The 14,368-nt window shown below is 43.3% G+C and overlaps 1 protein-coding gene and 1 long non-coding RNA gene across 2 annotated transcripts in view; one reads left to right on the forward strand and one right to left on the reverse strand.

The window, feature by feature from the left end:
- Positions 1-12,096, forward strand: part of TSPAN2 (tetraspanin 2) — a 67,383-nt gene extending 55,287 nt beyond the window's left edge. Inside the window, exons 4-8 of the mRNA XM_083444604.1 lie at positions 416-490; positions 1,343-1,441; positions 2,654-2,728; positions 4,318-4,401; positions 5,865-12,096. Of these exons, the coding sequence (XP_083300730.1) occupies positions 416-490; positions 1,343-1,441; positions 2,654-2,728; positions 4,318-4,401; positions 5,865-5,930 (399 nt within the window). The 3' untranslated portion in view covers positions 5,931-12,096. The remainder of the gene's footprint in view (positions 1-415; positions 491-1,342; positions 1,442-2,653; positions 2,729-4,317; positions 4,402-5,864) is intronic.
- On the reverse strand, positions 7,364-13,873 carry LOC310679407. Its single transcript, XR_014512218.1, has 2 exons — positions 9,582-13,873; positions 7,364-9,482 (listed from the first exon to the last, which is right to left on the reverse strand). It is a non-coding gene; the product is annotated as an uncharacterized lncRNA (long non-coding RNA).
- Positions 13,874-14,368: the final 495 nt, after the last annotated feature.

A 14,368-nucleotide genomic window follows, 5' to 3' on the forward strand; every position in this document is an offset into this window, starting at 1 on the left:
CAGCACATGGAAACGCCGTTTACCTTCCCACTATATAGCGGTACCTATTTATCTACTTGCACTTTTTAGGGGCACTGGGACCGAACAACGGGAGCGCACCCCGCCGCGGGGATTCGAACCGCCGACCTTTCGATCGACAAGCCCTAGGCGCTGAGGCTTTTACCCACAGCACCACCCGTGTCCCTTGAGTCAGACCACAATGCACAGTATTTTCTACACTAACGATGGCTCTTAAGCAGGAGTCCTTCCCAGCTCTCCCTGGAGATGATGGGAACTGAACCTGGGGGCTTCTACATGCAAAGCAGATGTCACAGCCCTTCCCATTACCCTGTGGCCTGTGTAATATATTTACTGCAGATCGTCAGGGGAAGGTTGTACAACCTAAGCCTGTAATCCTGTCTCCCTCCTTTTGCAGTTCTTTACCTGTTTGCTGGTGATTTTTGCTGCTGAAGTCACTGCAGGAGTTTTTGCTTTTCTTGGCAAGAAAGCGGTGAGTTCAGTGTTTGCTGTGCACCACCCCATCCCCAGAGCCTCATGCTAACGAGTAGTTTATAAATGTATAAAACAAACAAAAGGTAAATGTGTCTTTGATGATAAACAGAAGAGGTTAGAACCAGATTAACATGTTATGATATAAGGAGCTGTCATGGGTGTAGAAGTCCCATTGATTCCAGTGCATTTGAAGGTTTACACCTAAAAACGTTAAATTGTGAATTAAACAAACACATGCAGACTTTTCAGGGAGCCACTCAGTGGCAAATTCAAGTTTGCTGCTGGTGGAAACATTTCTAAGTAGTTTATTACCCCAAATACCAAACTACAGTGCCCTGGCAGATTTTTCTTGCCTTTCACCCACTAGCTTCACTTCACACGTTTGGTTGTGAATGTGGTGGTGTTCCATATGAGATAGCTCAGTTGGTAGAGCATGAGACTCTTAATCACAGAGTTCTGGGTTTGAGCCTCACATTGGACAAAAGATTCCTGCATTGCAGGGGGTCGGACAAGATGACCCTTGTGGTCCCTTCCAACTTTACAGTTCTGTGATTCTAGGAAATCTGCTAACCCAAGAGGTGGTCAAATTCCTGCCTAGCCTTTCTCCTTTGGTACCTTCTTAGCCAAGTCCAGCCCCCAGGTCATGGTGTGCCTCTGGGTTTTCATTTCTTTAAAGCTATGCAGTAAAGTCAGATTTCTTTCCTTCTGCTTGTCTTTTTTCACTCATCTCTCCTTCCTGCCAAGTAGTAGAGGGACCAAGAGCCTAGAGGGAAGCCAAGAAACTGCAGAATAGTCCCTCCAATTGTCGCCATCATGATCTCATTGAGGTTGTCTGTCTGGTTTACTGCAGGCTGTTGAAGAGGTCCAGCACATCTATGAGGAAGCTTACGAAGAGTTTGTGAATAACGTGGGGACAAGCAACAAAACCCTTATCCAGTACCATGAAGCAGTGAGTAACTTCTGAATTCAGATCTTTTGCTTATCAAGGCTGCCTTTATGAAGTTTCAAAAGAAGACTTTAAGTCAGGCATACTGGAATGGAGGTTAAGGCTTGCTTCATCTTCACTGCTCTGACCTGGTGGTGCTCCTTACTTAAAGTACCTGAATTTCCCATTCCACAGGAAGTGGGCAAGATTCCCTATGGCATCTGGCTTAAACACCTTTAACAATAAAGACCTTCAGTCTATTTATTTACATTTATTTATTACGCTGTTATCCTGCCCTTTTTCCCAACTAGTTCGGGGTGGGGTGCGTAATTTCCTTTTTTTTAAAATCCTCACAATAACCCTGTGAGTTAGGTAAGGATCTGCCATAAGCCAATGCTGAAAGCTAGATAAAAATGGCCTAATCAAGCAGATATTTCTATTTGCATACAGATTGGAATAGTATGTGAACCCTGACTTCAATAAGTCCTTTAGTTTGCATGGTTGTGCTTGAATTCATTTGGCTTAATTGACTTTGCTGAAAACTGAGCTTAATGAAATACATTCAAATTGGCAGGTTCAGCAGATTTTCAGCACTTCTTCCCTCCTCCCCCGGCGCCCCCCCTCCCCCAGCAATACTGTTAAAAAAAAAATTTAACAAGAATATGCTAAACATGTCTGCTTAGAAGTCCAATTAATTTCCTAGTTAAGCAGCCTGTTGGGGACACTACCTTTGGCCTAACCTCTGTTACTGCTGTACCAACTAAGGATGTTGTTAGGAACTAATATTGCCTGCATTTTCAGTGCTACGAAAGCCAGTGAGGAAACATCACAGGGAGATATGGACACATCAGGCCAGTTTCAAATCTCTTTAAACTATCATCATGTCCAGCCTACAGCTGTGCTCAGATGAAGGTTTCCCCACTGTTGGTTGCACTAAACCAAGTGTTCAGGAGGTAGTACTCCATCAAAGAGATGCACAACAAACAGAAAAAAACAGTAGTAGAAGGGTAGAGACTCTGGGCAATATTATTGGTGCAAGTATATTTTGGAGTGTATGAAACTTCAGCCTGGAACAAGAGTTTAATGTGAATTTACAAGTTGATGAGAGAACACTGTTATGGACTGACTCATAAATATAATAAAGAAATTTATTATTTACGGGGGGGATTTCTTTATTTAAAAAATCTGTCTGGTGTTTGGTGGTTGTTTTTTAACATGTTATCTCTGTCTTTCCAGCTTCAGTGCTGTGGGAGAGGAGGAAATGATGCTGCAGTGAAGCCCACCTGTCCAAAAGACATTGAACAGCCCAGAGTAAGTGGCTCTGATGGACATGTTGCAAAAAATAACCCTGGGATGTGATAAGACATGTAAGTCAGAGAAGCTGGTGGGAAGCCAGATGAAATGCTCTGGACAAGGGCCATTTGGCACTGGTCTTTTTTCTTTCCATTAGTCATTTGAGATGCTACTGAGGAGTATACCAGCAGGATTGACTTTCTAGCAGCCGTCAACCCTGCTAACTCTGGGCATCTCTATAGATCTGAACAATACCACTGCAAAGCACAAGCAATACTTAATGAAGGGAGAGCAAATTCATTGGCAGCCTGCTTGCTTCCCTTATCCTTGATACTTGCTTGCTGATTCACATGTATTCCTGCTCCATGTCACACCGAGAAACAAGGCCAAATTAGGCTACACATGAAATACATTTATCTGTATTTATCTGCGCTTCTTCCCAGCCCAAATGGCAGCTTTATGGGAGAGGGGACTTTCCCTAGGACCCTGGCATTGCAAGAAAGGGTAAATCCATGCAGTGCAGTCCTTAAAGGTCTCTTGACAAACAAGAGGCCTAGCAGAATCTGATGGAACCTGGCTGAATTAAATAAAGGTGCCCAAACTTTCATAGCAGGTTCCACCTAGGTAAGCCATGAATCCTCTTGGAGGTCTTAATTCTGTATTAGGTGAAATTAAGCAGCATACATTATTCGTAGCATTTGCCGTTGTGGCACACCGACTCCCTTCCTCTGCACTGTTCCTCTCTGCTTCAATTCTTGGCACACAAATGCCACACAACTTTGTGAGAAAACCAAACAGGAAATAACTAGGAGAAGCTGCAATAAGGAAAGGAGAGAACGAATGTAGCTGGTATGCCCAAGATTGCTTCTTGCATACTTGTACCTGTCAGAAGGAAGCAGCAGCAAATTGATCCTTGTTTACAGATTTCACCAAGCAAATTATAAGAAGAGCAACATCAAAATCACAGCAAAACTTTATGGGTGCTATTCAATGCTATTTCTACTCAAAGGTGACCTATTGAAGTTGATGGACATTGCTAACTTAGGCTCATTACTTTCAGTGGGTCTATTCTGAGTAGGCCTTGATTGAATATGTGTACGATCTTAAATGAATAGTTTTAATAAATGTCATCAGGGCCCAGGGCTCGGGCATGCTAGAGTGGTGATGTGAGGTCCAATTGGGCTTATAACAGACACAAATATCAAACATTTAGGAGATTATGGTGGTTCAAGGCATTGCTTCTGTGGTGGTGTGCTGGGTTGCCTCAAAAACCAGAATCCCAACCACAGCAAAGGCAAAGGAAGGCAAGATGGAGCAGAGAGACAAAGCTGGTGAGGTATGGGTGAGAACTGCTGCTGCTGTCAAGAAGCTCCTCAAGCCACTCTTCTCAAGGGTAGCTCAGAGGCAGCAAACGTGGGAAGGCAATTCCTACACCAAACAGGACAGGCAGAGGCAGAAGTTGTGAAGAGGAAAGGGGTTTACTAAGGTAGATTTTCCCCATGGTTGCCGCCAAGAATGTGTCAACTGGTCCTTAGTAGAAACCGGAAGGGCTCTTCAAGACTGCTTTGATGTTTAAAGCATTGTCAACACCTTCATGTCTCTAACAGAGTTGTCTGACTGAAATCGAGACTCTCATTGACACAAATCTTCGCTTAGTTGGCATTGTTGGGATTGGAATTGCTGGGATCACAGTGAGTAATTATCTGATGACAATACTGGTACTGCTGCTTCTGTTGTTGCTAGCCATGTGTTTGCGAATCCCCCAGGTCCTTCCAAGCCAGTGGAAATCAGGTTGCTGAGGAGCTCAGAGTATGAATGTAGATGTCCCATGTGTGGAACTTAGGGCTCGTCCTCACTTCTGCTTGCCCTGTGCCTTGAAATATGGGTCCAAGTGGTCTTCCACTTGACCTGCTCTTTTTTGGCATGGGTCCAAGCACTTTTGCCTTTGCGTTGCTTCTTACTTCCAGAAAACACGCTCTTTGGAGTTAAATCAGAGCAAATGGCAGTCCACGGAAAACATGACAGAGGCAGCCCTGATTATCCACATGGCTGCACCAACCCCTTCATACTCTTCTGCTTCAGACACCTTTCTCCCCTGGTCAGCTCTGATACTGGAAGTATCTCCTATTAAAATTAGATCCCCAAGCCACTTGTACACACCCCATTTTGCACATGAGTGGGGCAGACATATGAACAACAAAATGGATGCCCTGTTCATGTCTAGTTGGGCCCGACTCAATGCATTCTGCTGAGAACATTGTTTTGCCTGCTCTGATGCTGGCTACTTAGCAAGTTGTACCATGTAGCCTCTAGGTGTCAGCATTATATCAATTTGAATTGATTTTATGTCTGTACTGTTGTTTTGAACTCTTTCTCTCTCTCTCTCTCTCTCTCTCTCTCTGTGTGTGTGTGTGTGTGTGCATATTTGAAAATTGTTTCAGGATGCCTCATAGAAAGCAATTCATAAATGAAATAAGTGATAATAATTATACACAAGACTGACAGTTGTAGCCGATCCTCAGGGCCAGAATAAATGTGGCCTTAATTGCATAAAAGGAAGCAATGTGCATGATTTTTTTCAAATGTAAAAAGGCAATACAGGGAGAGCCTGAGTAGGACTGAGACATGGCAGATGGAAAAGTGTGGTTTAACCCCTTCCCCTACACCACAATTTATATGAAAATTCCTCTCCCCCAAAGCTGCTGTCATGCCTCAGAGGGAAGCCAACAGAGGTTTCCCTCACAGGACTAATAGCAGCTCAAAGAATGGGATAGTTTCATCAGGATTGTGGTTTAAATGACAATATTAAGACCCCATCTACCTAGCATGGTTTAACCCCCACCGCCCAGCAGCTATTTGCATTCTTTAAATGTGCATCTCATATGCTTTCATGCAACTAGCATTGTATTTTAGTTTGGTTATCAAATGGACAGAAACACACTTCAAATTAACAGAAATCTGGATATGTGAGGAATGCTCCAAGCGATATCAGCCATGCCCTGCTTCACATTAAGGATTATGCTCCTCTCTGATGACTCGACTCTCCACATCTGCCTGAGAGCAATCACTAAAGTTCTCTGAGCTGCCAGACATGGTGACAAAAATCTCCCCGCATTTCCTGGGCATCCTTTAAAATACATTCCTTGTGTTCCAGATCTTTGGCATGGTCTTCAGCATGGTCCTCTGCTGCGCAATCCGGAACACAAGAGACATGCTCTAGAACTCTTGCTTCGTAGCATTATCTTCACCCTAGGGACCAGAGACCGGAGGACTTCTGGATGAATCTGCAAGTGCACTTGTCCGCTCAGCTTAACAACTGTAACCATTTTAATTAGTGGCGTTAACCAACTGACAGAGAGAGAGAGAATGAGAGGTAGATGTTTGGTGAGCGTGAGAGTTTCACATTGTTTGCATTTAAATTAAGACGAGGAAATCTGAAGCAAACAAATAGGATGGGCGTAACAATGTCTTCTTCAATGCAGTGGCAGCATTAGAAACTAAAATTTATTTGAAACATGACTTTGCAGATGTGTGCAGGTGATCAGTGCCTATATCTCCATGTTCAAGTACATGTGTGTTTGTTTGTAGGCACACAGATGCATGTGGTGCAGCTGCACAGATATCTGTATATATGGTACTCCATATGATTGTATGTATGTTTTGTGGGTGTCTGTATTTTTGCATGCACATTCCTGCAGTATATATACACTTGGGTGCATACCCAGGCTAAAGCCCTTTCCAAGTGGCCTCCTCATTGCTGATAAGCCATCTCGTTTTTATCCAACAGTGTCCAAAGGTGACTACATTTAACCAATTGGATTGGAAGTAAATGATACACAATTGGCTCTGTTCCTGGACATCTCACCTTGGAGAGTTTCGGTAGCTTTCTTTGTCACATGCAGAATTGTCTTTAATCCCTGAAGGCTCCATGGGAAACACTCTGACCTGCACAAAAGAAAGTAGAGGCTTTTCTTAAAAGATGGCAGCATCCAGTCAAATCAGTTAGTAAGTGTAAAATGGAATTAACTGGGAACGAGGGAACTTTTTGCGAGACCTGTGCAGCAATGTTTTTGAAAAGGACCTCTCTCTTTTTTCCTTATCCAAAACTCAGGTTGTCCTTGATGAGGAGCTTAACCTTGTTCTATATACACTGGACTTCCTGATTATTGCTGTTTTCTCTAATAAACACCACTTTGTGCCTTTTGATTTAATTATTTTTAATATCCGCAAAAGGAAAGGTCCTTTCTGCACAATTGAAAAGCTGTGCTCCCAACTACATTGGGTACCTAGCATCATAATCACACAAGTTTATTTAATGTTTATATCACACCTTCCTACTTTTGGCTATAAGAACTGTGCCTTTCACAACTGTGCACTAATATTTCCATATTCTGTCACACCCATGCCACACAGTCCTAAACACATTTATTCAGACATTATGTGTCTCTCTGTTCCATATGACTGCAGCCTTCATGAATAAGAATCACGAAGGGTATAATCATGCTGCTGCTCACAACTTTTTGTTTGCTGCATGAGCATTTCTGCACTGGCTTAGCACAGAAACAGTTAAAAAAAAGCACTAAACAAGCACTGAAAGAGCACTGCAGTATTGTAGTTGCACAGCTGATGAGGACACTGAACAGTTTTTTTAAATTACATTTAAAATAAATGTTCCCGAGATTTTGCAGACATGGAGTGGAGCAGGTGGGCACTGGGTTACTTGGCATTAATGAGATTTCAGACAACAGTCAGTTGGTTCCATGAAGCAGTTATGCTGAGAAGCTACAGGGAAGTTGTTTGAACTCTGTGCAACAAACTGGTAATAACTGTGGCAAAAGGATTCTCGCTTGCACAATGGGACTTCCCCCTTCTCACCCCATGTATGTCCCATGTCCTCCCCAAATCTGCTCCAGTTGGGCAGTTGGGGAACCCCCAGAACAGGCTTAAGGGTAGGAGGGAAGAGGACGGGGCAGAGTCCCACTGCTCATGTGAGAATCCTTGTGTTGACAGGATATTACTTAGCATTCCAGTGAATCCAAGCCTGGACATTTATTTTGCTAAAAAATTGATTGTTTGGAAAGGACTAGAGACAAAAATGAGAAACTCTGGGTGGTTAAAGTACAGCATGCTGTGAGCATCCTTCCATGTCATCTGTAGCACAGTAAGATGTAGCCGCCAAACTAGCCTTTAGAGATTAGTTTTGAAAGTAAATGTCAAATGGTCTATCTTTGCCTTATCCCTGTTTTAGGAATGAAGGTAGTTGACCCAGACTTATTGCTTGAACAGAGGCTGCTCAGTCTCCTGGGACTATGTGTGCATAGGAGCCACTTTATAAAGGTGATGCCCGCGAAAAAGCTAGCTTCTCTGGCTAACATGCACTGACCTTTCTGGAAATCCTGTCCCTGGGGTTCTGGCAAACCGAGTGGGGGCGGGTCAAGATTTTGGAATGAGAGAAGCAGCAATACAACACCCTTTATTTCCACCAATTCTTTCTGAGAATCTGAGGCTGGTTTCCAGCAGAGCATTACAGTCAGGTCCTCCACCTACGTGTGACCAAGTCATGCTATTATTATCCAAGATGCATTGTGGGTGAAAAAGAACGCTGTATGATTGAAATACCTCAGGAGTTAGTTTACTGTTTGCCTCTGTGTTTTACATTGTTTCTATTTATTTCTACTAAAAATGTTTCATGGAGAAAAATAATCCGATGGAATTAAACCAGCCAGTTGGTGGGAAATATTTTATGGTGCAGTCTTGATTCATCACAATCACTGGGACCTTGAGCTGCATCCTTGGAATATTTATATATATGGAGCCCATTTCTGGCAAGCTGCCATTTTAGGAGTCAGAACTCTGTTATTTTGTCCTTTTTCATATTCAGTTCTTTTGTTTTGTTTCATGTGAGAGTAGGCCTTCAAAAAGAACGGGTTAGTGAAAGAGCACGTGTTTTCTAAAATGCTATGTACCCCATGAGCCTTTGTTCATCAAAATTTCTTCAAAGGTTTGAGAACTTAGGGAAAGTGTAGTGTGCACCCAAGTGTGTATGTGTGCATATGTGTTAGAGAGAAACACCAAGTTGTATGTGTATCCTTTTCTTCCCATTTCCCCAAACATATGTTCATGTGCACCCCATTTTCCCTAGATTTCAGTTAAACCACTTTATCAGTCTCTACTGCTTGGCCCAGTTCAAATATCTGGACACATGGTAATGCCTTTCACATGTTGGGGGCTAGGCACAGTCTCAGGAATCCATGCATCATGTGCACAATTCGCCCCACTCACACAAGAGGTCATTTGCTGCAGGCCGCACATGCTCCTAGCGCCCAAGCCCAGCTCCCAGCTTATGAAAGACACTTCCAAGACCCTGAGAGGCTTAACAAGGTCCCTGTTTTGTCAGTGAAGCAGAATTGTCTGCATCGCACATCATTTTTATCTGAGATTTTCAGGTGGGGGGGTCAGAAATAGATGGATATACTGCAGTCTGTGTGTGAAGAGGGTGTGCATCGTTGGTCCAAAATTGTCATCTAGATGAAAATATTTTTAAATGAAGACTTCAGGAATTTCTGCCAATTTTCCATGTGAAACATAAGATTTTGGCAGGGGGAGTAAAGCCCACTGTAGCTGCGAGTGGTATATGTGTCCTTTTATTTATTTCTAAGCATTTCTACTTTGCTCTTCTATTTGAATAATTAGTATTTCCCTTAGGAGTCAGGTCATCTTCTCCATTAAAATGCCCACAAATTCTCAAATGAAGCCAAATGCGGAACAGTCACTAGAGAACAAGAACTTCTGGGCCTTTCCATAGACTACCCTACCCTTCCATCTGTGAGCTCTGCTTTTGTCCCTACCTCCTCCATTTTCCAATCCTGACCTTTCTTTTTTCCCTGACAACTCAGGGACAACTTGTGCATTTGGATCCCATTTCAGGAACTAGGAGTGTCGTCCCAGACCCTGTAATGCAACTTTCTACAGTGTTTTCACAGTTGTGCTGATCCTTGTCAGCTACCATCCGCTCTGGGAAATGCCTTGCCCTCCCAGTTTTAAGCTTCAGGATCAACCCAGGAAGCCCCATTTAGCTGAGCCCAATTTTCATTTGCATACCTGCCTTATACTTATGAGACAAGTGAGCCATTAACCTGAATGCAGCTTGAAGGAAGAGTTCTACTCTGCTTCATTCTGACTGTCGCATTCCTTATTGGCAGAGAGAACTATACCTACTCCCTCTGCTAAATGGAAACTATGAATACCAGAGCAAAGTCGTGGGATGGCACCAGTTCAGAAAAGACTCCAAGCTGGCAACTTCTCCACTTTTGTCATTTCTGTGGAATGGCTCTGTCCTGTGCAGACCTCACCCTTGTCTGCTGAATAGTGCTGATAACTGAGCCGTGGGTTGCAAGCCAAGGGTGGGGATGTGGTATCCACACAGACAGATTGGGCAGTGCTGTGAAAGTAGAGCAGCAGGGACATACACATGCACACACATGCAATTATTTTGAATTAATGGGCACTGCTTGTTCGGCCTCAGAGCAGCAATGACATTCTGACTTTTCTCTCTTTCATCACCGACTTCATCAGAGTTGCCAAGCTTGGAGAAATCAGTCTTGCTTCCCAAATACCATCTGTTGTTGCTTGGTTCCTTTTTTTTTTTTTTTTTTTTTTTTTTACCTCTAAGTGCCTTCTTGGAAACAGGGCTGAGAGCCAGTTCTGCAAGTAGACCTGTCTTTTTCTTTCTTTTTAATCAAAGTCAGACTTGAACTCTTGCTTTCTGGTGAATTTTCACTTCCCTGCATGTCTTCTCTGTGCATGAAATTGTTATACCTGTCCTCAGCTGCTTTCCAGAAATAATAAAATGATTAGTTTGGAATTTTAGATCAGAAGAAATTAGTGGCACCTGGTGCCTATTTTTCTGGATTATTTTTGTGTCCCAGAAAGCAGCATATTGGTGCCTTTAAAAAGTTCACAGCTGTAGCCTTCCCACCTCACCATGTCAGAAACTATTTACAATTGCATACTGAAGGGTATATCGGCAAATACTGGTGGATTATTATTTAGTTCTATCACTTTCTTAACCTTTGTACTTTTCTAAGGTGTTTACTAATGGTATGCAATCAGGGAGCATGCTGTCAGTCTGTTTTTGGAAACACGGGTTCCAAACCATTGCCCAGGCTGCAGACATTTGTTTCAACCAAGTTGGCAACTTGGTACACTCAGATGACCATACCAGGCCTTGATAAGAGTAGCACAAAGAATCATGAGACGGCTTCTCCCTCACATTTAGTAGACCTACAATAACGTTTACAATGAATGAGAGCTGTGCCTATTGGTGGTCATTGCTGTGACAGGCAGGTGCCACCTTGGGTTCCTGTGGGGAATTTCCCCGTTTCAGTGTGCTGCTACTTCTTTGCCTGAAGCATGATAATATTCTCTTTCTATTCCCAAGCTCTGATAAGGAGTGCAGTGTCTTTCCTAGGAGGGATTAATGTGAGAATTGTAGGGATCCAGCAGGAACACCAGACAGCAGATAGAGGACACCTTGGAGCTAGTGTGGTTGGTCAAATTCTCCCAAACGTCTTCAGGATATCATTGCCGCTGAGCAAGCAACACTCCCCAAGCTACCAAACACAGCACATGTGGTCTACCTCAGCACTAGGACTCTGCAGACTCACCAAGCAACACCGTGCTGCTTTAAGCAAGGGAGGGTGAAAGAACAATTTGAGAGCCCTTTCAAATACATGGAATAAGCCCTTACTTGGAGGCGAAGCTTTTCTAACCTTTGTCCCTTGTGGTGCCATGGGTACATTATGCATCTAATAGATGCTCTGTCCTCCTGCCTAATGTAAATATGGGCATTCTCACTAGCCATGGGAATGACTGTTTACACTGAGTTCGGACCTTTGGTAAGTGGTGTGTCAAAGTGTCTATTGAAGAGTAGCACCTGGCCACTCCTGGGAACTTGCAGGGATCAAAGCAAGGCCTGAAGACACAGAGCTGCAAAATAGCCGTGCCTCCTGTGCTGATACCCCCACTGGAAACACGTGCCCAGTTTCTGGTGAAATGGATGTGCAAAATTGTTTTTATTTCCACCTTTTAAAGCCTATGTGTTAAAGTTTGTATAAGAGACTTCATTAACTCTTCAAATGGTGGTAGAAATATAAATAAACATAGTCCTCCTTCGCAGCGTGGTTGATATCTGACAGCATCAGATATCATGGGAAAGCAAATATGTTCACCATCTAGCCATTCCCTCTGGCTGTAAATGTTATTAGCCCTTGTTCTGTTAATGAAACGTGTTCTAGTTTGGCCTGCTTTCTGAATGCATTTTTTATCAGCCTTTCTCTACTGAAGTTGATGCAGAAATCTAATAAAAATAATAATCTGAAATGAAAGTAGTGGTTGTCTCTTTTTGCTGACCAACATTTTAATGCACATTACATGTACAGTGGTACCTCGAGTTACATACGCTTCAGGTTACATACGCTTCAGGTTACACACTCCACTAAGCCAGAAATAGTGCCCCGGGTTAAGTACTTTGCTTCAGGATGAGAACAGAAATTGTGCTCCGGTGGCGTGGGAGCAGCGGGAGGCCCCATTAGCTAAAGTGGTGCTTCAGGTTAAGAACCGTTTCAGGTTAAGAACGGACCTCCGGAACAAATTAAGTACTTAACCCGAGGTACCACTGTATTAGCTTCCTTTCTCAGATATATCTTGGATGGTATGTTGTGCGTGGAACAGACTGGTTTGGAATGTGGAGGGGGGAAGTCTATGGCTCCAAAGAACATTTGCACTAACAATGCAATGAATGTATGCTTTTTTTCCTTTAAAAAATGTTTAGGGGTACTCTCATTTTCCTACTCGTATTGAAATACTGCCCCTCAATGAGGCCAAACTTAGATTCGCAAAATGTTTAGGGGTATGCATACCCCTGCGTCCCCCCAGAAAAAAAGCACTGGTGCTAGGATATATACTAGTAGCATGTTGAGCCATGTGAATGATGGGCATGGCATGTTTTGATCCTATGCATTGCACCTCATTCAAGCTGTAGTTCTGCATAAAGCCCCAATGAACTTAATAGCATATCCAAGTAGACGTGCATAGGATTGTGCTTTTACTCTCATTTGCCATTTCAATATTTGGTTGCTCTCCTGCAAACCCAAAATACATAGAAAAACTGTGACTCTTTCTTGTAATGCAGTATTGGCTGTGGTGGAGGGTTACTGCTTTTATCTTTGTGCTGCAGACTTAAATGACTGTGTAGTTTTGCTTCACTGACTACCCATTTTCTTAGTATCAATTAGGGAAGGTTTTCCCAAAAAAACACATATCATGGAACGAGTTCTTCAGGAAACCAAGCTAGCTGCCTCTTGTTTCTTACAAAGTCCTTTTTCAGATGACTGGTATGTTGTGGTATATGCTATTACATATATACCATGGAAAGGGCACTTGCAGAGCAAGGAAAATGTAAGGAAAACAGTTTGAGAGAGCTGTGGTACATATTTATATAGGTGTCAAAATGGCTGCTGGTGGTTTTTTGCCTGTTTAATACTGCAATCTTATATATGCTTACTCATAAGTTAGTCCCATTGAGTGCAGTGGAACCTACTCTCATGTAAGTGGGTGTAGGATTGCAGCCTAAAGTGCTCCATGTGCGTTGGACGGCCATGCCAGCCTCCACTGGTGGAGAAGGAGAGGATGGGCTGGATTGGAACCACTAGACAGAAGAGGTAGGTGGAGGATCCCACCTGAATTAAAAGTATGCATGTGTGTTCCTTACCTGTGAAATAAGAGGCTTGGCTGTGAGAGATGTAGTTCAAAAGTGTATCAAATCAGCTAGTATGAGCCTCAAGAGCACAGATATCAAGAAGAGGTGCCTGTTTCCCTGAAAGTAAGACATCCCCCCAAATAAGACCTACTTCCAGTTTTGCCTCTCGCTGTAATATAAGGCATCCCCCGAAAATAAGACCTCCCCTATAATAAGGCCTCCCCCCGAACATAAGGCCTCCCCAGAATATAAGGCCCCCGAAGCTACCATAAGGCGTCTGACTCCTCTGGACCATAGCGGCGGGCGCCGCCGTGCAGCTCACTGATTGGCCGCAGCACAGCCGGAGCTGTTCAGGCAGTGCAAGGTCTCTATAAATCAGAGAGCCCATGCCGCCACAAGGATAAGCTGCCCTGACGGAGTCTGGCTGACTCACAATTAGACAATAAATGTGTACCGTATTCTTCTTCATGGAAAAATAAGACATCCCCTGAAAATAAGACCTAGCGAATCTTTGGGAGCAAAAATTAATATAAGACACTGTCTTATTTTGGGGAAAATAGGGTATTTCCAAGCTCTTACAGTGTTTAAATCAGGTGTGAGGAACCTCGCTAAACAACGCCCATCAGCTCCAGCAAGCTGCAAAAGAAGAAGGCATAAACAAAGGGTGAGGAATCTCCATTTGGCCCTCTGAACTCTTCCCCTTGTAACCTGCTTCTCAGCAGCACCCTCTCCCCCTCCCACCCACCCCACCCAGCCACACTTTTCACTAACCTTATCCATCCCGGAATGGCCAGAATGTATTGCCGAACACTGATAATTCCTCTTGCTTGCCTGGATGGAAGATGGAGCAGATATGTGTGTTTAAAACTGAACTACTGTACAAAGGTAGCATTTACCTT

Source organism: Podarcis tiliguerta (assembly GCF_965153285.1).
Source record: "Podarcis tiliguerta genome assembly, chromosome: 6".
NCBI lineage: Eukaryota > Metazoa > Chordata > Lepidosauria > Squamata > Lacertidae > Podarcis > Podarcis tiliguerta.